At 32.6% G+C, this 23,345-nt stretch overlaps 1 protein-coding gene across 13 annotated transcripts in view; it reads right to left on the reverse strand.

Annotated features, from left to right (window-relative positions):
* Mipol1 (mirror-image polydactyly 1) overlaps positions 1 to 23,345 on the reverse strand; it is a 320,736-nt gene that overhangs the window by 41,083 nt on the left and 256,308 nt on the right. For 12 of the 13 annotated variants that reach the window (XM_074068123.1, XM_074068126.1, XM_074068125.1 and 9 more), the window contains one exon: positions 22,305 to 22,535. In XM_074068123.1, coding sequence (XP_073924224.1) covers positions 22,305 to 22,535 — 231 coding nt within the window. Of the gene's footprint in view, positions 1 to 22,304; positions 22,536 to 23,345 lie in introns of those variants that run through there. The other variant, XM_074068132.1, reaches the window with a different exon arrangement.

Below are 23,345 nucleotides of genomic sequence, written 5' to 3' on the forward strand. Positions count from 1 at the left end.
CCAAATTAGTAGAATCAGGAATGCAAAAGGGGAGATAACAACAAACACCATGGAAATCCAGGAAATCATCAGAGTCTACTTCGAGAACCTATATTCAAATGATTCAAAAAATCTTAAAGAAATGAACAGATTTCTAGATATATATGATCATCCAAAACTGAACCAAGAGGATACTAATAAACAGAATAGCTCTATACCACAAAATGAAATTGAAGCAGCAATCAAGAGTCTCCCCAAAAAGAAAAGTCCAGGACCTGATGGATTCTCTGCTGAATTCTTTCAGACCTTTAAAGAAGAGCTGACACCAAACCTCCTTAAACTGTTCCATGAAATAGAAAGGGAAGGAAAACTGCCTAATACATTTTATGAAGCCAGTATTACACTTATCCCAAAACCAGGCAAAGACACTTCCAAAAAGGAAAACTATAGGCCAATCTCCTTAATGAACATTGATGCAAAAATCCTCAATAAAATAATTGCAAACCAAATTCAACAACACATCAAAAAGATCATTCACCACAACCAAGGAGGCTTCATCCCAGGAATGCAGGGGTGGTTCAACATGTGAAAATCAACAAACGTAATAAACCACATTAACAGAAGCAAAGACAAAAACCATTTGATCATCTCAATAGATGCAGAAAAAGCCTTTGATAAGATCCAACACCATTTCATGATAAAAGCTCTAAGAAAACTAGGAATAGAAGGAAAGTTCCTCAACATTATAATAGCTATATATGACAAACCTACAGCCAGCATTATACTTAACGGAGAAAAATTAAAACCATTCCCTCTAAAATCAGGAACCAGACAAGGATGCCCACTATCTCCACTCCTATTCAACATAGTACTGGAATTCCTAGCCAGAGCAATTAGGCAAGAAGAAGGAATAAAAGGAATACAAATAGGTAAAGAAACTGTTAAAATATCCCTATTGGCAGATGACATGATCCTATATCTTAAAGACCCAAAAAACTCTACTCAAAAGCTTCTAGACACCATCAACAGCTATAGCAAGGTAGCAGGATATAAAATCAACATAGAAAAATCATTAGCATTTCTATACACTAACAATGAGCAAACTGAAAAAAGCATACTATATTAATAATCCTTAACTGTTCAGTTTCAAAGTTCAGAAAGCTCTGAAAACCAAAAGTATTTTAATATATTTGCTGCAAACTCAAACAGCAGCAAAATGTGATCTCATTTAGGATGATAATTCATATACCTTACCGCATGTGTTTGATTATGGGGTGCTTCTCTGGAACAGCTGAGGTGTTACACAGTAAAGAGAATATGCACAATATTTCCTCAATAAGATCTGGAAAATTCTGAAACATCTATAGCCCAAATGGATTTTAATGAAGGATGTGCATCTGAGTACATTCTGTGTTGCTATTTCTGTAGTATGGGAACAATAGTAAACATATGCCATAGCAAATCATGATTTTGGGAGGAGCTGAATCTGCAGTTGCAGACTATGCTCTGATAGGCACTGTGTAATAGGTCATCAGCACTCTTAGACAGATGATGCAACACTTCATGGAACATGTGTTCTCCACACGCAGAAAACACTTCCGACTCATCCAGCTCTGAGATAAGTATCTTTTGTGGTGTGTCCCCCCACACTACCACAGATTTCCCCTATATGACTTTTGTGTACTTGTCATTATCCTTAAGCTCAGTGATGGCAGATGCTGCTGCTTGGAATATTATTTACCAGTAATTCCCTGTGTCTACCTCAGAGCTTGGTGTATTAGTACCTCCTTGATTAAAATAGTAGCTGAGGGCTGGGGATGTAGCTCAGTGGTAAAGTGGTTGCCTAGCATGCATAAGACCCTGGGTTCAGTCCCTAGCACTGCAAAATAAACAAACAAACAAAGAAATAAATATTGAATTGGATGAAAGACATGTCCCAATTTTCTATGAGCCTTCAAATGGCTCAAGGTACCTACCAAAGGGCAGACAGTACTCTTAGGCAACGTCTACCCTTTCACTATTTAAATTTTTCTCTATTCCTACTTTACCAAAACATTTTAATGGCTACTCATTCATTGAAAGTTATTATGGCAATAATTTTGCTCATTTTATTTCAAATTATTTTTTGTAATCTCTCATGTTAATACTTCTTTTGTCTTTTAAAAATAAGCTTCAGTTTTTAAATAGTAGCATTTGATTACTTATACTTGAGTTTCTATTGCCACTGTATTTATAAAAGTACATTTATCATCAACAGCATCAACATCAGCAACAAACAGATCTGAAGTACCAATATAGTTACCACAGCCCAGCATACACTGAAATAATATTGACTGGTTTTCTACATTCACTACAGCAGAGTTTGTTTTCCCTCATTATTTTATTTTTCTTATTTTTACTAATAAAGCTGGCTTAAGTTTTGACTTAAACTGTCTGTACTCACTGTTATTTGAAAGAGGTAAAAATTAATTCTTTCTGCATTGTTTCTTACATTACCTAATGGCACCTTCAATCTTAAGATTCAAATATGTAAGGAAGAAGCTGGCCAGACTGACAGCACCACAGACAGATCCTGCTAACTGCTGTGTTCACAATCTATTGGTGTCTGAACACGCATAATACTTGGTACTTAATTTTGGCTCAAGCTGTGGTTTCTTTAGAAGTTTTGACCTACCATGACCTTTGGTTTCTTTAGACAGGATCTTGTAGATTATCAGAGGATTGTGATGGTATCCTAAGGTCAGATTGTGATTGTGCATTTGACCACAATTGTCATTGCTCATGAAGCAGTATGATTGATTAACTGAATGTCTTATACACCAATTTTCAGCTACCAAGGCCCAATAAAAGTAACAACTTTTTATAAACTTTGTGGGAGGCAGCTTCTGATGAGTCTCCCAATGATTTCTGCTTGGTAATCATATCATTGTGTAACCCCCTTCCCTCTGGTGTAGACTAGACCTAGTGACTCACTTCCAACGAACAAAAATGGTAAAAGGGATGGGATGCCATGTCTATAATTAGTTTATAAAAGACTGTGGCTCCATCCTGCTAGCTTATTCTCCTGCTTTTCTTTCTTTCTTTCTCTTTTTTTTTTTGCTTGTTCATTTTGATGAAACCAGCAGCCATTTTATGAGAGACCCACATAGCAAAGAACCGAAGGAGGCCTTGAGTACATGAGGAACTAAGGCCTTAGTCTAACAGCCTGTGAGAAGCTGAACTCTGACAACAGCCATGTGAGTCACATAGGAAGTACATCATCTTCATTCAGGCCTGAAATAACTGCTGCCTTTGGAGAGGCTCAAGAGACAGGGGACCTAGCTAAGATACACTGACCCTCTGAAGTAATGAATGTTGTTTTAAACTAAGTTGTGGGGTAATTTGTTATGCAACTAACATAAACATCAAAAAAATTATTTATCTTGAAACAAAACATAACACAAAGTTATGGTTTCAAATTGTATAATTGCATGGTTAAAATATATCTATTATATCTTTTATTACAATGTAAGTTCATGATTCGTAGAAAATATATATAACAAAGAAGATTCTTGGCACAAAATAAGTGACATATAAGTGTGAGCAATGAGTTGTAAAACACAAACTGATTCCTGGGACTATGATTCCATGAAAGTTCTGGATAAAAATGATGTACGGGAAGGAAAAGTATACTTACCTAAATAATGTTCTAAGGTCATGTCTCAGAGAAGAGAACTGTGGGCTATCTTCTGTTCATTAGAAATTTTTATAATAAATGCTATATAAATCCCAAATATTTTCTTAAATGGAATTATTAGGAATTCTGAAGGATTAGCTGTTATAAATCTAAGTTATTCCTTGAGACATCAGGATATCAAGAAGGGTATCCACTTCGATGTCTCACATACTCTTCAAATTCAATCTGTTACAAACAATGCTTCATTTGAATTTTGTTCCTCTAGTCTTCTCCACCTCAGTAGATCACGTTTCTATCAGATTATGCAAGCCAAATATCTGGGAATTCTCAATATCCTGCATCAATTTAGGAAGTCTTCCACTCACGTAGATATCATTTCATTACTCTCTCCATCTCCAATGACTCCATGAACCAACACAATTTCTCACTAGTGCTATTACTTCCCAGTGAGTCTGTTTCTACACTTGTTAAATCTTTTAAAAATGTACGCAAATATATGCTCCCTAATTAAAATCCATCAGCAACTTCCACTGCTTGTAAGATAAAGTTGAAAACTGGAAACTAACAAAAGCCTTCAGTAGGATTAATGGTTCCATAAGATCTGCTTATTGCTCCATCTTCCTTTTTGCTCAAGTATTTTCCAGGAAGCAAAGTTCTTTGCATTGGCTTTCACATGGAAGGTTTTACTCCTGACTAATTCCTATTTATACTACTGGTCCCAGCTTAGAAAACAAACCTTTTCCTCTTCCATAAATACAAACTGGATTTCCCTATATACTATTCTGTAACTCCTAGGAATTTTTTCTTATCACATCAAATATAATTTGTAATTCTACACGTATTTGTATGACTATTCAGTACTTACTCTTTCCTGAAAGACTGTTTCTTCATGAGTGCAAAGTACAGTCTGAGCTTGTTCACCAGTGCCCAACACAATCTAGATGTGTAGTAGATGTTTAAATATATTTATTGACTAAAGACATGAATAAAATTGATCAACAGCTTACTATTATAATTACAACTAGGGAAATATTTAAATCATGGCCTGAGAATATGCTGTCTTCTATCCATTAGGAACTTTCTCTTTCTCCTTCCACATTTAGAACAAAATACATTTGTTTTTGAGATCTGAAAAAAATCCTAATATTTACATATGGCATAGCTATTATAATTCATCTATTTATTTCCTTAGTCAACCCATCTGTAGTGATTTGTGTTTAGACTTTCACTTCACTGTAAGTAACTAGGACAGCTAGATCAACCAATTATAAATATAAGAAACCACTTTCTAGTAACCAAAGGAGTTATTTCTGAAAATAATAAAACCTACCAGAAAAATGATATTGAAGCTAAGCAAGTTGATATTTAGCTTTGGAAGTAGAGACTCATTAATGAATTAGGCAGTCAGATGAGTTAGTTATTGAAGACTTGCTCAAAAAATTCTAAAGAGTAATAAACTTGTTTATTAATCAGAAATTATTTTCAAGTGAAGAATGAGGCTGATGATGTACGTCAACAGAACACTTACCTAGCATGGTCCTACACTGCATTTCCAGCACTAGAAACAAAATCAAAACCAAAATACTATGGTTGATCCTTTAGGGCTGGGGATGTAGCTCAGTGGTAGAATATTTGCCTAGCATGAAAAAAGGTCCTGTGTTTTATCTCCACCACTGTCAAAAACCAAAAACACTATTTAAGAAGAGCAATGATCTGACTATTAAAGCAAGTTTTAATCTGATTAAAGCATAATATGTGTCTGAAATCCCAAGGCAAAACCCTCTTGGCTATCAACATACGCTTAAAAAAATGGACAGGAAGGTAAAACAAACAAGTCTTTTCTGGGAATGGGTACTAGTGGGAGGGCATAAGGAAAGGGTAAAGAAGAGTGAATATGATGGATGTATTTTGTATTCATGTATGCAAGTAGAATAATGAAACCTGTTGAAATTGTTCTAAGAAGGGGAAGTAGGGAATGAGGGAGAAGGATGGAAGGGTGAATCTAATTAAGATACATTGTAAGCACATATCTAAATGTCACTATGTATCCTCCCTGTACAACTATTACATCCTAATAAAAAAAAAATAAAGCAAGTCTTGGATGTATTCATCTTATTTTCTTCTAAACACACTTACTTAATTGGTGTAGAGTTTATTGTGTTTCATTTTTAAAATATTTAAAACTTTTGAAGATTTTTGCTATAGTAATACAATATAGAAAATATATGAAATCAATATAAATTCAATTACTAAGGATAAAAATGTTATTAACAGGTTCCATTTCCACTCCGTAAATAGGAAATAAGATTCACATCTATTAATTTACCACTAACCTGTAGCTCTTCAGAATAACTACTTAAAATGTATTCCTAGGCTATAAACATTTTCATTGTTTTACTATTCACTTATTAATTATGAGCAGTACTACAACCAATTTATATTACACAATAAATTATGTATTCTATGAAAGTCAAATGTTTTCAGAGTCAATATAATCACAACATACCTTTTTTGGACTCATGTGTTCACTTACAGTTTGCTTATAACTGCTTCATAGAGATGGAAGTTTGTATATTACAATATGGCTTTATTGATTTAGGTACAGAATACACTAAGCATTCTCAGTAAACTGGAAAAGTCAGCTCTGATGGTAGTATCATATAACAGCAAGTGGTAGAATATTTCAGAACAAAATGAAAATGTTGGCATGAGAAAGGCAAATGGTATAAACTGGACTAGCAAAGGCTGATATTTAATAAGTCCAGTAACACAGATTATTCAGTTTTAGAGCTGTATACTTTGTCCATGATTAGAAAAATATTTACTCAGTATTTTATGGTATACAGTCAACTATTAAACTTTCTTTAAAAATGTTTTTATCTGAAGATACATGAAGAAATCTTTAACATTTACTTAATATGTTATAGCACATACTAAATAAGCAAATGATTCTTTTAGTAACATATCCTGATTAAGTAAATTCACATAATTTAATTGACTTTCATATGTATTTCTGAACTTTTTGGTTAATAACAAAAATATTTTAAAATATGTATTTGGGTATTTTAAATAAACATTTTCAAGTAAAGTGATTGAAGTGTGCTAAAACTAACAAATAGGTTGTGCAAAACTATATAATTAAATTCTTTAATGATGATGAATACAAATTGATGGAGCATAACAATAAATCTGAAATTTACCTTAAGAGTCTCTCCACTGTATCTATAAGTTGTGTTTTGATCAAACTACTTACATTGCTTATTACATAGCTGTTAACTAAAAAAAATAAAGTTGAAAAGAGAAAATACTGGAATAAAACTATGTAATTTAGTTTTTCATATATTAAAGACTAATACACTCATGATTTGTAATTTGTGGGAATATTCTAGCAAAGGAGGCAGAAACTTTAAAAGTACAATGTTAAGAATTCAAAATATCTTCCAAGCAATTATTTAATGTCACAAAATACTGCTTAATTTTACTAAATTTCAATTTACTTTTTTATTTATATTCAGTCCTAAGTCTTATGCTATTATACTTATATGCTATTATAAAATTTAACAAGTTAGGCTTTCTTATACAGCTGAAGACAAACACCATGTGATAATATATATTATGAACACTGAAGATTGCATTTAAATAAAATTTATAATGCAACAAATGTAAATTAAATTTTTCTGATACCAATGCAAAAAAGTGTTTAAAACATTACCTAGAGAATACATATTTCTGTTAATGAGATTCAAAATAGGATGAGAAGTATTGGCATAATATTTCTAAGGTTTTTGATCATTTTAAACCCAGAAAAGTTTCAATTAATGATGGAAGAAGTGAATCACTGATTTTTATACTGCCAAATGAAATGCAGCAAGCTGGAATAACTGGTTAGTTTTATTAAGGTATCTTATTAAGATGGCTTATTAAGCTACTCACTATTGTTTTCACAGGGCTTTAGGTTGATACTAAACTTTAAAATGTAGGATTCTTTCCTTCCTAACTTTCATAAAAGTCATATATAATTAGCACTGAATGAAATTTTCTAATGTCAACATTTCAAATTTTGATTAACAGGGAATACAAATCAACCTTATTCAAGTTTAATTCAAAAGACTGGCAACATCCTTTGGGAGACTAGTAGAGATAATATATCAATGCAACTTCAAATTTCAGACTAAGCCATGGGCCTACAAAGTAAAAGTAATATTCAACTTATTAAGCTGGCTTGGTGACAGACATTTTCTCTACCCGATTTAAGTTGGATTCATAAAAACCATAAATTCTCAAATTGAAGTCCACATTTAGGGTTCAGGATATAATTAGGATCTTCATACATGTGTACATATATATAAACATATGTATATAAACATATGAAAGGTGATTGTAAGGAAGATAAAGCAATCATTGGCAAAAGTGGTGCAGGTACTGAACATAAAGAAATAGATAGTTTAGAACTAGCCTTCATGAAAGTCTTTTCCACATCTCTGTCAAAGTAAATATCTTCTAATTTAATATCCCCAAAGGCTTACAGGATGCTACAGATAACATTTTTATCTCTGTTCTGGTCATTTAGAAAGTCATTCAGCATCATCTGTGCTAGAGATTTTTGAACCAGTTTACATAAAGCCAAAATCACTCAAGGTAAAATCTTTATTGTTTCCCTCTTTTTTGTCACTGGCAGCAATCTAATGCACTGAGATAGCACTGTAGGGAGCGCTTTCCGTCTACTACAGGATATTCAGAGAGGATAGCAGGGTTGTAAAGGTCATAGGCATGTTGTGTATTTGGCCCACGCAGCCCTTGGTCAAAAATTAAAGGAGCATTTAGCCCAATTAGTAGAGCCATAGCTTCAACCCCACCTATATGTAGTTCTGGCGCTTCCCGTTATGGTCTGGCCAATACTAAATGTACCCAAGTGATGTTAGGGGCTCTGTAAAATATTTTACCTCTCTGTCAATTTATATGCATGAAGTTCAGTTTTTAAACAGGGAATGAATCATGTGCTTCTGTCAAAAGAAAACAGAGGTACTAGTCTTGAATTTAATTTTTTTAATGTAAGAATTTCATGCTTTGAACAAACAAAATTACTGAAAGTACCTGTGGCTTAAAAAAAAACTCTTCTAGGTTGGGGAATGTGGTCTTAAAATGTGACATGCACAAACTCTGCTTGAAAATAGCAAGACAAACATTCTCTGTTTCTGAGATTTATAAATCCTGAAGGCAGAGAAGAGTTAAGACAGTAACACTTGTTCTGGAATCTGGACTGTAAGTACAGGCCAGCAGTGACAAAAGTTACTGTAATGACTTGTGAGCACAAAGGCACTGGCGGGAAGCAGGCTTTTGGCATGGAGAACATGGCTAATCTGGGAGTTGTGAATAGGGTTCTAGGAACTGAGAGCTCTGGGTCACTTGATGGAGGATTATGCTCAGCAACACTGCCATGCTATAGAGGTGCATATGAGGAAGCTTGTTGCCGTCCTTCTTTGCAATTTATTTTTAAAGAATAAATGAAACATTTTGGCTGCCTTTTAAAATTTAAAATAGAAAGGAAGGATGGGGCAGGTCATTATTAGGTTACTTATATTTCAGTGTTACAAACTCAATTTATAAACTGACAAATTTATGGGATGAGAGTTCTTTTCCCTTTTTTTATTGGTTTTGTTTATGTGTACTCTGTTTTTTTTTCATATGTTTAATGAAGATAAGAAGATACAACCCAACTTTTTACATAGTATGACCAGCCAAAAAGAATATTTTACTTCAAGATCTTAAACATTCACCTTAAAAAACAACAAACAATATCATATGGAGGGAATAAGAACATTGGTTAGAAAGTTTTATAGCTGCTTTTCATGATGAACTATGACACGAGCCTTATAGATTGTAAAACAGAGATAGTTGGAGCTAATGTACAGAACTAAAATTTTAAATTTTATTTGTTGTTAAATTCTGTGAAGTTTCAGTTACCTAAAGCGAACACAAACAAAATAAGAAATGTAATGTTTCAGACTGCAAGGTAATATGTAACAGTGTTTGTAAGATACTCTTGTCTAACATTAACTAGTAGTATTTTGATTTATACAGTTGCAATATATTAAAATCATTTTAACACCAGCTGATGTAGACTAATAATATTAAGTTCAGATTTAAAGAATGACAGGGAAATGGTGCATATAACATCTTTTTGCAAGTACTGTAAGTTTTGTATGTTTCTAAAACAGTAATTTAACATTTGGATGCCAAAAAATGGGTTTTCTCAAAGTCTGTTTGCTAGTAATGAGCAAGCCTGGTAATACTGGTACAGAACATTAACCATAAACCTTATTGATGGTGAGGTGAGTAAAGTTTTAGAGAAATAAAATAGAAATTTAGGCAGTGGTAAGCTTTCTGGACAGCATATAATTAATATCTGACCTAATTATATAGTGTGGGAAGAACCACAATTGTTTAGATCCACATCACTGATTTCTACACATGAAACACCATTCCATAGAAATAACATTACAGGTAAACTACCAAGGCAAAACTCCACTGAACAATGAACATACTTAAACAATGAAGGACAGGAATGGAAAACAAGTCCTATTAAGGGGGGAGGGTAAACGAAAAGGGTAAAGGACAGTGAATATGGTTGATGTATTTTCTATAGACATAAGAAATGAAACACTAAAACCTGTTGAAGCCATTTTAAGAAGGGGGAGGGAGAAGAGGGAGAATAATGGAGGGGATGAATCAAACCAGGCACACTGTACAACTTGGAAGACCAAGATCAGGAGGATTACAGTTCCAGGCCAACCTGGGCAAAAAGTTTGTAAGTTCCCATGTCAATGCAAAAAAGAGCTGGGCATGGTGGCATATGTCACCTAAGCTGCATCAAGAAGTGTGGCCCAAACCAGTAGGGGAAAAAGTAAGAACCTAACCTAAAAAATAACCAGAGAATAAATTGCTGAGCTGTGTAGAACACCTGCCTAGGAAGTGTGAAGCCCTAAGTATTAACTTTAGAACCACCAAAAACAATTAATGAAAAACTGCACAATAAACATAACACCAAAATTTCAACTAAGGAAAGGATCAGTACCTGGTTGTCCAATATTAAGTCTTTAGCATAAACCTTTCTTTAAAAGATGAATTTTTATAAAAGGTTGAGTGGTTTGGCCTATCTGCTATCATTTACTTATGCATAGATACTTGAGTGAGAAAAAACCTCCAAAGTAAATTTTAATAATAAATCTCCAAGCAATATTCAAAGGCAAGTGACACCCAAAATCTCCATTTCTATGACCATTCTGATTTTTAAGCTCTTTAACTCCTTAGTATATGGTAAGGAAGTTTCCCCAAACTCTGTAGACTGGCTGCTTCTAGTGCCAAAGTAACTTCTTTTAACTAATTGTACATCTGATTGATGGCCTTTGCCTGAATTAATCATATTGAGAGTTATGAGGTTGTAATTTCTAATTCTATCATGTTATTTACACTTCATGTTACTTTATATTCTTCTGTACAAAAGAGTTTTCCCTCTCCATTTTTCTCTTTTTAGTATCTCTGTAGATACTAAGATGTTAAGAGTTCAATATTCTATAATTAAATACAGTTCTTTTTCTGATACACAAACTGTCCCAAATCTGGCCAGTGACAAACTTTTTAAGCTGATTCCTGTGTCTTCTTCCATGTGACTCCATATTTCAATATGATGTGTAGCACTTTCTTGCTTTCTGGCACAAAATGGTAACTACAGACTCATTTCCTACGTTCTCTACCCCACCAGGAGTTTGGGTACCTTTTAAAGAGCAGTGGTATGGAGAAACCAAAATCTGCATATCTTGTCTGTCTGTGGCTGTAAGGCCTTTTTAGTGGACAGAGCTAAAGAAAAATGTATTTTAAATCAGGAATCATAGTTACATTTTCAGGTCAAATTTAATATTAATGTTTCTTTTTCCTACTGCTATTAATTTTAAAGTGAAATCTTAGGCCCCAAAATAGTATTTATTGTTTATTGGCTCAGTCCAACAAAATACATAAAATAGTTTCAAAGTGTTGACACTAATAGTAGGTACCAATCACAAACAACACTGTGTAAAATTAAAGATTTCTTTGCATTTTCTTTTGCCCTTAGAATATACGCCATTAAGTGTGTGTAGAGTATGATGATCAAAAGATACTTCAATTAGTTATTTGCTCTCTACACATATCTTATCAATCTGATAGATACATTTCTGTATGTATTCACTTTTAGGTCTTGTTTTTTATCTTTTAAATTTAATTTTTTCTGCCATTATTTTCTATTAACATATTATAGTACTGGGGGGACACTGTCATTTATAAAAGTGTTTATATCTTAGTTCAATTCACCCTCTCCATCATTCTCCTTTACTCCCCCATTCTTAGAATAGACCCGTTGAAACTATTCTAAATTTAATTTCTGAATATGCTAAAACACTTACATGATACAAAAAGTTAAAAGTATTCAAAAAGGATTCACTAGAAAAGTTATATTATGCCCATGTTTTGAAGCAGAGCGAGAAATATATCAGCTCCATCTTCCAGATGAGGACAATGAAAAGAAGCACTATTTAATGATCTGTAAGTACCTAATGACAAGTAGGGGTCCTGTTAGTTGTTTCTACTCGATACTAAGTTGCCTTTCCTTTAACTTGCAATTCTACTCTATCAATTTATTATATGTTAGTGTAATTTGCTAAATAAAAGCATTAGAAATATAGACATAGTCATTATATTTACTTCACAAATAACAAAAATAAGAAAGGTATTACTGAGTTAAGTTCATATTTTAAGTTTATTTTGGATAAAGCTTCAGTTGTTTGGGTTTAGCTTAAGAATTTTACAGACTACCCCACTAAGTCTCATACTCATATTCTAAAAAATATGCCAGATTTTAATTTAAAGCAAGACTCAGCTATGTAAACACAAGTAAAAAGTTAAATACAGTAAATAATCTTTTAATATATCTATGATTATTAATTTCTAAAAATATTTGAAAATCACATGAAAAGTAGCAAAAATAAGATTTCAAGACTGGATTAAAGTTCAAAGGCTTCTTTTGCACTAAAATGTCTTTTTCCATACCCTGAAAAGGTAAGAAAAAGTTCTATTGCACGTACAAAATGTTTGGCCTAAATTTTAAATTAGATTGATTCATCATTGAGAATAGCAACCTACATTTACCTTATTAAGTGAGTTTCAAGAAAATAATACATACACTATAAATTCAGAGTCCTCAAAGAGAAGCAATGAAATCAATGAGCATAAATACAGACCTCAGTTTGGGTCTCTTTTTTCATAATGTAAAATGTTCACTATAAAGCATAATTTGTATGGTAAAGATGTCATTTATTTTTGAAGTTGAAAAATAACAAAAAGACTTTAGCCCCACATATAAGAGGTACTCTTTTTATCCTTTTCTGAGACACTGACCTGTACACTCATTTAAAAATGAACACCACATCTTTACGTTATTAAATCTTTGTTTTGATCTATTAGTATTCACCAAAGTGCCATTTTATAAAACCCCACACTGAATAGGCAAGGCTGGAGGTGACCATCTGCAGCTTTAGATTCTGTGTTTGAATTGATGAAAAGAGCTTTGTGTTTTCATTGCCAAGTTTGATTCTTCCAGTCATTAGGCATTCCCCTCAGATCGCATCAATGAAGCCGTACTCTCTTACACCCATGTGTTAAATTCTCTTCTCCTCATGGTTTCCTTTGCCAGCTCTACTCAAGAAAGACTACTGGGTCTTAGCCACATTCTTCTCACAGCTGTGTTAAAAAAGAGCATCAGAAAGTCTTCCTAAAACCCATATGTGTATCTGGTCAGTTCTCTGTCTCAGGGTCACCTCACATTGTGGTGTGATTATACAGAGATTCATTCTTGTTCTTGAACTGTGCTACTCCCATCATTCTGGGAAAGATTAGGCCTTCTGAGAATCAGCAGTGGAGAACGTGGAAGACTAATGGGAAATACACATAATTCAGCTCAGATGAAGATTAATTTAAGGACAATATTTTAAGATATTAAATGTTATTTGTTATTATTTTTTACCATTTCCTACATTGTTATATGGCAAACAGTAACATAAAGAGAAATAACATGCTTACATATGGTGTTAGGATACTGTTACATGTGGTAAAGCAAGCAATAAAATGATGATGATTTTCTATAAATTATTACAGTACAGTATAAATGCTAAAGGAAATAAAAATTAAAATTATAAAGTTCTGAAATACTGTTTACAATGTAATTTTTTGGAATTGTATTTTTTACTTCTAGTCAATCTTTCTATAGAAATGCCTGATAAATCAATCTACAATAGCATAACTGTTTCCTCCTTATACTATACTTAGGTTAAAAACTGATGGGAAAACTTCCTCTACTGAGTTGTTCACGAACATATAATAATATAAGGAAGAAGGATGCTACACTTCAGCTGTTACTGCACACAACATTTTTACAGATTTTGTTCTCTTTAAATGTAAGTGATCAAGACTGAAGTTTATGTATGGGTAATGCAGAATTTCACCATTACAGTGACACTGAAACTAGCAAAGGATTTTTTTCATTTTATACATTTACTGAGGACCAGGCATACATACGGACAAATCTCTGGCTTAGTAGAAAGAGGTGGCCAATCATGTGACAATTCTTAAGCCATTCTCAAGTAAGATGGATGAGTTCTAGCTTTACAAAAGTACCCACGAGTTGTATATCCTGTTAAGACTTAAACTTAAGAATGGGTTTGACTGGAGCTAAGAACAGAATCAAGGAAAACGACTTGTTAGATCATATATCGATTCTAAGGAACTTATATTTACATATAAACATATATGAGAAAATCACGCTGAGGTATTTTTTTACAGCCTATTAAGTGCTAGTTAAAATGTATTGTAAGTGGATTCTACAATTTACCTAAAATGACAAGAACTCTGACTTTAAATCACTGTAGTACTAGGAAATGGAAAAACAAAAGAGCTCATGTATTTTGTTTGGTCTTAAGCTGAAAGAATATGGATTCCTCATCTATTATGATCACCTGAAACTTGCTTATTTATTTTAGTAGGCAGACATGTATGTCAGTCAAACTCTAGTATACATATCTGCATGTAATTAGAAGATAGCTTTTGAAATGAAGAAGGAGATTGAATATGAGAAGTCAGGTTGCAATTTAATTTTTTAGTTCCTACTTTCATTCTTATTTTTATTTCTGTAGGATTAACTATAAAAGGAAACTATCTTATCAGAGAAAGTAAAGAATCTTAGATCTAGAGAGCTCCTTTTTTCATTTAGCCTGGATTCTTCACTTTCTACTCCACTGGAATCTCTCAAATTCTGGGTAAACTCCAATCCTAATAATCCTACATTAATCCTTGTTAGCCAGAAAGGAGTTAGCCAGACAGTTGAAAGTATGTTTCTTCTTCATGTCAAAAGTGAGACATTCCATGAAGATTAAGTTTTTATAAATAAATATATATAATTATATGTCAAACATGGTAGGTCTTTCTAGGTACAGTAAAAGAAGCCCTAAAGAAACCTACTTTAGTACTCAAATGAGAAAGGTGATCCATCATACAGATATAAAATGGAATTAGTAATTTTAATAATATATATATTTTTGACAGGGTACAAAAATCTGTATTTTATAAATTAAATATGTAATTGGGTAATTAAAAACATGTTTTTGATTCACAAATTCAAATATGAAATTCTTTAAAAGCAAATCATGTGTCCAAGAACAGAAATTAAGCATGTTTAGAAACTGTATATCTTACAATGATTGCTCTGGAGTCATCTAAGTCCATCTTCCATATGTCAATGACAATAAAGTTATATCTAATTAAATAGACTTAGAAGGCATCTCACAAAGCTCACTGGGGAGAGCATCTGAAGATAAACTATCATAGTAAATTAACAATTAGACCTAATATTTGCTGAGGTATATATCATAGTTCACAGAGCTTTTAAATCTCAAACACACATACACACAAAAACATTTTGAAGAACAATTTCCAGAAAAGTTTAAAGTCCTCCCACTTACTAATAGTACTAATGAATTGAAGTCAAACTTAAACATTCTTCTAAGTATTGGTTTGCACTTTATGCTGAATTGAGAATTTATGAAACTTATTATTTGATTTAACCTACAAGCATTTACAGTATCCATACATGTCTAATGTTGCCTTGGAATTAACTTGCAGTCCAACCAAGAATTTATAGGAAAAATATCACAGGTAAAGCTGACAAAGAAAATTTTATTGAAAAGAAATTTTTCTAAGACTAGAGACAAGGTTCAAGCCGTACAGCACCTACTTTGTGAGCATGAAGTCCTGTGTTCAAATCCCAATCCCAACAAAAATTAAAAAAAAAAAAAAAAAGAAAATTTTTCCAAAAAAAATTCACAGAGGCTTTTTATATTAAGCTATTTCAGAATATTTTAGTGTAAGTACTTTTCCTTATAGTTAAAATCAGATTCTGGAGCTACAGACAAAACTAAAAAGTCTAGTGAAGTCTTTTGATAAAATTAGTTGGCCTTTTTTTTTTTTAAATCAAACTGTGGAAATGTTCTGCTCCCCTTCCCAGCACCCAGAGTCATCTATCCTGTTTTATAATTCAACCTGCAAACAGATTAAGCAGCTGAGTTTGTGGAAAGTATGTTTGCTCTAGCTAAGAACCCTTGTGTGACACTATGGTGACTCCCTTGACACTTCCAAGGGAACTACAGACAACTCTGCCTATCAGCAGGGAAACCAGGCTGAGAATTCACAAATTCTTTGTAACATCAACTGCTTCACAGAGATCAGTATTTAGTTAAAAGGCAGGAAAGACTTTGTTAGCTTTGTATTTTTTTTGGTCAGTATCACTCAAAACATGCAGGATGCACTGTATTTCAAAAGGCAATTTATAACTCTAAAAAATCTATTAATTGAAAATTTATCATGATCTCTGATATTTTAATTACCCTATAAAAATGTAAATGAGCAGAAGTCACAAAATTTTTAAGTGATTGACTCATGATTTTTTTTTTTTTGGGAAGTATGAACAGAAAGTTCTGGAGTTGTTACATCTTTTTATGAAAATCTGTTTAAAAGTTGACTTTTCTTGGCATCTATTTGTTTGATTTATTCATTGTATAGTTATACTCTATGAGGAAGTTTGAAACATACACTATAAATCTGGCCCACAGTACAGATGATATGTGACAAGAATTATCTGAATATAAAAACCTATGTCTTTGAGAGATCTTCTTACCTTATAAGCATACTTGTCATTACTTTTATTTTAAGTAACTATGTACAGCTTAGACATGCTGAGTACAGCAAAATGTATTTCAAAAATCTTTGGGACTTTTGTTTCAGGTCACAAGAAGCATTCAAGTAGATGGAAAATAAGATACAGCGTAAGGCATTGTTGAGTTTTAAATCTCTTATGACGATAAAGATATCCATGTAATGGATTGACATGTCTGTTTTCTCTTTAATAAATGGGGATTAGAGATAGTCTTTGGAAAAACTATTAAAAGAAGTTTTTCCCACAAAGATTCTGTGTTGTTAACTTACTATTTAGTTCCCTGTACCTTCACACAGCACCTTGCTTCAAAACCAAATATGGGAAAAGGAACTAAAACTAAATCACACTGTGTTATTCTCCTTCCCAAAACATTTTAAACTTTAACTATATAAATTTAATAGAAGTTACTACAAGTACACAGTGCTTAACCCAAAGGACTGGATTTTCACTGGTGAGGTTTTAGGTTTTATGACAGGTGACATAAATTGAATAGCATTCATTGAGTTTTATTCAATAAATATTTGTAGACCAGCTAGTGGATGGTAATTCTGTACAACTTTTCTTTCCAGAAATACTCTTATATGTTAAAAAAATTTCAAAAAAATTAAACATTTTTATGACTGAATGAAAATAAAATATAACTTTTAGATTTTACAAATAGCAATAGTATATGCTCTCTCTCCACTATTACTGAAGATACCAGGTCTTAAATATAATTAAACTTTATAGAACTGGGTGGTTGGAATAAGGGTTAAAATCTGGTCATGAAATTCCAGTTTTCTAGAAAACAAGAAGATGTGGTGGTGCCAGTTAGAGGAGGTGGGCAGGACCAACCATAGTACCATCCTTTTATATAAAAATGGTAAGCTTTGGGTACTGGATTAGAAGAAAAGGTTTTTATCTATGGTCTAACACAGATTAGAGTACACCTGAACCTTTCCTGTATATTTCCAACCTGATGAGCCTTTATTCCATTATTATAATCAACATATGAAAAATTTAAAATTCATTTGTTCATAAGCATTTATGGATTACCTATGTAACAGCAGGCACTGTGGAATGTTTTGGGAGGAGATGGGGATATGAATATGAGTAAAATATTGTCAGTGTCTTGGGAAATTTGGGCATTGAGTAGAGTAGATAAAAAATAACCTACAAAATAGTTACAACACCTACATGATTAAAGGCTCTAATAAAGGTATGGATTAAATACTCTGAAAACAATAATGAAAAAGAAAATTAAAAAAGACAATTAACTGGAAGAAGCCAGATAAAGCTTCATTATATGGTAATGTTTGGGCTGGAATTTAGGGGGTAACAAAAGTTTTGTACCACAGACTAAATGACTGGAATAGCTGGGAAAAATGTGTAGTAGGGTCATGGGATGCTAGAATAATGGGATAAGGCCAGTGATAGCCCTCATGTCATGTTAAATTATTTATACTTTGATTTGTAGGGGATGAAGAACCCCTGAGTAATTTAAAACAGGAAAATAATATGATCTGATTTGTGTTTTAGAAAAATCAACTCTAGTGGCAGTATGGAAGATAAACTTAAGAGAACTAAAGGTTGGTAAGACTAGTTTTATGATCATTGTGATAGTCTAGATGAGAATGATGAGCTAAAGTAATCAATTAATTAATGAGAATGGGAAGGAGGGAGTCAGGTGACATGTAGGCAGTAGACAACAGAAACTGGTGCCAAAGACAATGTGAAAGATAAAACGTAAAAGAACAGGCACAGTGATGAAATTGCTCAAGTTCATAAATTGAGACAGAAAATAGAGGAGAATGGGGAGGACTTCAGTCTCAGGGGAGGGAAAAACAGTTTTGAGAATGAGACTGGATCTCAGGAGAGAGTTGAATATTAAGATAAAGCTATAAAAAGTTATTTGGCCAATTGGTAGTGATTGAAGCTTATGGAAATGGATGATATTTCTGGGAATTATATAGAGGTAATCTTTAGAGAAATCATTATTTAGAGATAGATTACAGTCATATTCATTGATGGCAACAGGGTAGAAATAGGCAGAACAAGCAGTAGAAGGAAAAGAAAATGGTGCTTTAGAACCCAAGAAAAGATGCCAAGAAGGAAGAGTGTATGGTATTAAATGATAGAGTTCAAATATTCTAAAAGTTGACTGCATTTATCATTGTAGTGCTTATCAACCTTAATCAGTTCTAAAACAATATGTAACCATATTCTTATGTCTTAACATCTATGTATTTCCTAGAGTTTATAATGTAAGCTCTCTGTCTCCTTCCTTATTTTGAAAAAAGAATGTTCATTAAACACTCAATAGGTAAGATATACCATGTAAAGTTTTACAACATATTTCCTACTTTCAAGGAACTCACAGTGTAGTAGGAAAGACACACAAACACGCAAATAAAAATGACTATATTCCGGCATGGCAAAAGGCTGTAAGATTGAACTAAGTGAGCATACTGTTGACTGAAAAAACGTCTAATAATACATATCCTTCCCTCCCCCATACTATGACAACACATAAAAGTGATTTTACTTTCTAGAAAGTTAGAGGTGACTTTGTAGAGAAGAAGCAATTAAAGTGTTCTTGCTATATTGATGATTATGATTATGCTAATACTAGAACTTTTAGAATGTTTGTAATAGTAACTGGCACTATACTAGGTATTTTACATACTATAAAGACCTCATAAGACCCCTGCCTGTGAAACCAGTATTACCGTCTGAGCTTACTTGAGAAGCTTCTCCCTATAGGGGGTAAGTAACTGGCCCCCAAATCTCACAAGTAATAAGAAGGAAAGCAGGACTTCAAATTCAGGACACTTTGGCTTGACTACTAGCCTGTTTTTCTATCCTCTATGCTGTACTGACTCTCATAGGATGAATAAAGTTCTCATGGGGAAGAAAGAGCAAAAGGCTCCAAGCCAAGGGTTCAACATTTACAAAAGCATTTAGTCTTGAAAAGGCAGTCCTTCTGAGGAATGAGGCAGTGCAGTATACAGGGAGATGACAAGAGGAGGAGGGAACATGCATGCATTGTTCTAAATTCATTGCATGTATTATTTCATCTAGTTGTTAGAACAACATTGAGGAAGGCATAGCATTGTCTACATTAGCACAGTGTTTTAAAATAAAATGTTACACCTACACATTTTGAATCCCAAACATGAGCTTTTAAACCACTATGTTATATTGCTGAAGATTTATGAGCATCTTTATTTTCATTGTGATTAAATATTACTTGTATAATAAAAATATGGTTAAAGAGGACATGGATTCAGGAGTTAGGGAATTACCTGTAATCTTAAAAAGAACAATTTCAGCATAAGAGTTAACCATAGTGGCAGAAATAGAGACTAAAAAATTAGAGATAGTGATTATAGATTCAATAAATTTGGTTGTGAAGGGAAGAGAAGAAATGTGAACCTTTTTACATTTTAAATTGCTTGGAGTACTGATATATTTTCAAAGGACTTTCCAAAATGTTTTCTAAAAATAGTAATTTCAGATTGTTTAGACAATAATAATACCATCTTACAAAGTGCTATTAGTTGGTTTCTTTTCAGGGGATAACCTTCTTCTTGAACCCATTAAAACAGACTGATGTCCACATTAATTGCAATGAAGATGCAATTTACCTAACTGATTGCAACTAAAAATGAACAGTGAACTGAATACGAAAAGGAAAGCCTGAAACATTTTATTGAGGTCATTTTGATAATCAGAACAAAATATTTAACTATGAAATTTAACATTTAACTTTTGTTAATGCCAGATGTTATGCTTAAATGCTGATCTATAAATCATTAAAAAGTTTACAAACAATGTATGCACGTGTGAATAAATAAACAAAAAAAATTAGTAAAAAAGTAAACATAAAAAAAAGTTTGATGTGTCTGTGGTTTGCTGTGCAAAATAAGGATTGTTTGTGCAAGAACATAAATTACTCAATTTAAAGCAGTATTTAAGATGATGGTATTTCTACTTCTTTGGGTACAAAAGTTATTTTACAAAGTGGTAATGCTAATTGATGAGTCTAAAAAGAAAAAAGAAAAAGTTGGCAACATTTCCAAAAATTGTTTTGAAAATGTAATTCCCTAGGAACACTGCTTTAGGGAATTATAGTCATTTATAGAAATGAAAGGATTGTGTGTAAAGAAGACTTTGAATTTTTAAATTGTTTGTAGAGTTGGAGGAAACACAGGGAAGTCATATCCTGACTGTCAAAAGTTACTGTGATTTACAATGAAATGAGAACCACCTATGTGTTCTAAGAACACACCATCAATGTACCTGGTGAATAACTAGATACAGTTGCAGACTGAATATAAAGCTAATCTTTAAATCTAGAAAATCTTACATAAATGAAAAGTTTCAAGTTACATTGGCAGTGAAGATTAATATGTGCAATTCCTAAACTGTTTCTAAAATGGTTTTGAGTACAGATTCACTTTACTTTGGACTATTAATTTGAATAAAACATCAGAGATGTTAGGGAAATGGTTGAGATGACTGATTTTCAAATAAGAAGTAGTAAAAAGTAAACGACCTTGAAGTAAGTACTACTTCGTACTGTAAAACCATAAAAAGTTCAAGGAAAAAGGTTTGTGTTGGAAGCTGAAGGGAATTAGGGATGTGAATGATGTAATATTGTTAACAATACATACTCCAGGTTAAAATGACTAGTTTTATTACACAAAAGTTTCCTCAGAAAATTTTGCCATTATGTTCAAGTTCCATAAAATAACAAGTGACTTCTTTGCCTGGTAAGTTGTTAACATTCTGCTAGCTGTTATAAGGACTGATTATGCAGCTTTATTTAAATTTAATAAAAATGCAAATAAAAATTCAAAATAAACAAATATAATTATGCGCTGTGAAAAGCTGCACTGACTACTTCAGAAGAACACCACAGAAAATTAATTTCACTATACTGGATGCTGTGCATCTAGAGGTCTCAGACTGCAAGGTCACAGATGATCTCAACTTCAGCAGGAGTCTAGTGAAGCTCAGTGAGTCCAGGTGGCAACTAGACTGCCTCTTCCTCTTGCAGATAGCTTTGTTTATTAATGTGGAAGTGTGGAGTGATTTAAATAGTATGGCCTCCATGAACTGATAAAGATCAGTTATCAAATACAAGTAGTTTGACCTAAATAAAAACAATTTCCAAGAAAATGATTTTTTGGCTCTAAACATGGATATGACATGCAATCTAAAAAAGTTCATTTGGGTCAGTCTACTTTTGTCTTAAACTATTATACATGATTGAACAATAAAATACATATTGCTCAGTTCCTCCAGAGACAGTGTTTTTTATTTTGTTATGTTTTTATGTTTTAAAAATTAATGCAAGATCATTTTACTTACTTCTGAACTTTTTCATTGGCCACTTGGGAGTCTTCCACAGCACGCTGAAGCTTCAATTCCATGTTTGCTTGCTCTGTCTGAGCTTGCTGCAGTTGGGTAGCCAGTTCTTCATTCTGCTGTTGAGTGATGGAAACAATGCTCTCTCTGTTTTTTAAAGCTTCTTCATAGGTACTAAGTGTATGGTTGAACTGATCCTTCAGGTTTTCTTCTTGAGATAATGATTTGTGTAAACTGAAAAAATATAAAAATAATGTAAATATAAATAATATAGACTGACTGATCAATGATCTAATTAATAGAAATTTCCACTTCAGAAGTTGATATAGAAATACTTTAATGGCTATATGAGAATAATTTTTCTATCACAATATTATAATTGATGACTATATGCCATAACACTGCTTCTATGATGAAAGCTACCCAGATGAATGATTATCTATGCTACCAAAGCAGATAGAAAGATGTTAATTTAATTATACGAGTGTAAATATTACAACCATTTTCTTTAAAAGGAATAGCAGAGAATTGGAAAATAAAGTATCTCAAGGTAAATAAAAGAATATAATAAGCTGACTGCAAAGAAGTAAGAGAATGGGCATCAGTTTAGGAGATCCAGGATCTATCTGCTAAGCACTTAATGAGAATGAATGAGGTTTGTGCAAATACTGGTCAGCCTTATACACAGAATCTTCTACTTGTCACAGTTGAGCAATACATGAAATTAAAATCACTTGTTAAATTGCACAGAAATGATATGTATTCATATATATATTTCTGTGGTCAAAGAATCTTAGGCAAAATATATCCACTCATTATGTCATACAAAGAAATAGCATATAAATTAAGACCAAATGAATGCAGAGGAAAAAATGCAGACAAATAGAATCCTAAAATGCTAAAGGTCAAATCTTTGATATGTCATTACACCTACCACCTGAGGTTATTTTGAAATGGCACCAAGCACCTCACTCAATTAAATAAAGACATTTTGAAAATATAAATATTTAATAAGGGAAATTTAAAATCCACATAGGAGTTCTT

Source organism: Castor canadensis, chromosome 3 (genome assembly GCF_047511655.1).
Source record: "Castor canadensis chromosome 3, mCasCan1.hap1v2, whole genome shotgun sequence".
NCBI classification, from domain to species: domain Eukaryota; kingdom Metazoa; phylum Chordata; class Mammalia; order Rodentia; family Castoridae; genus Castor; species Castor canadensis.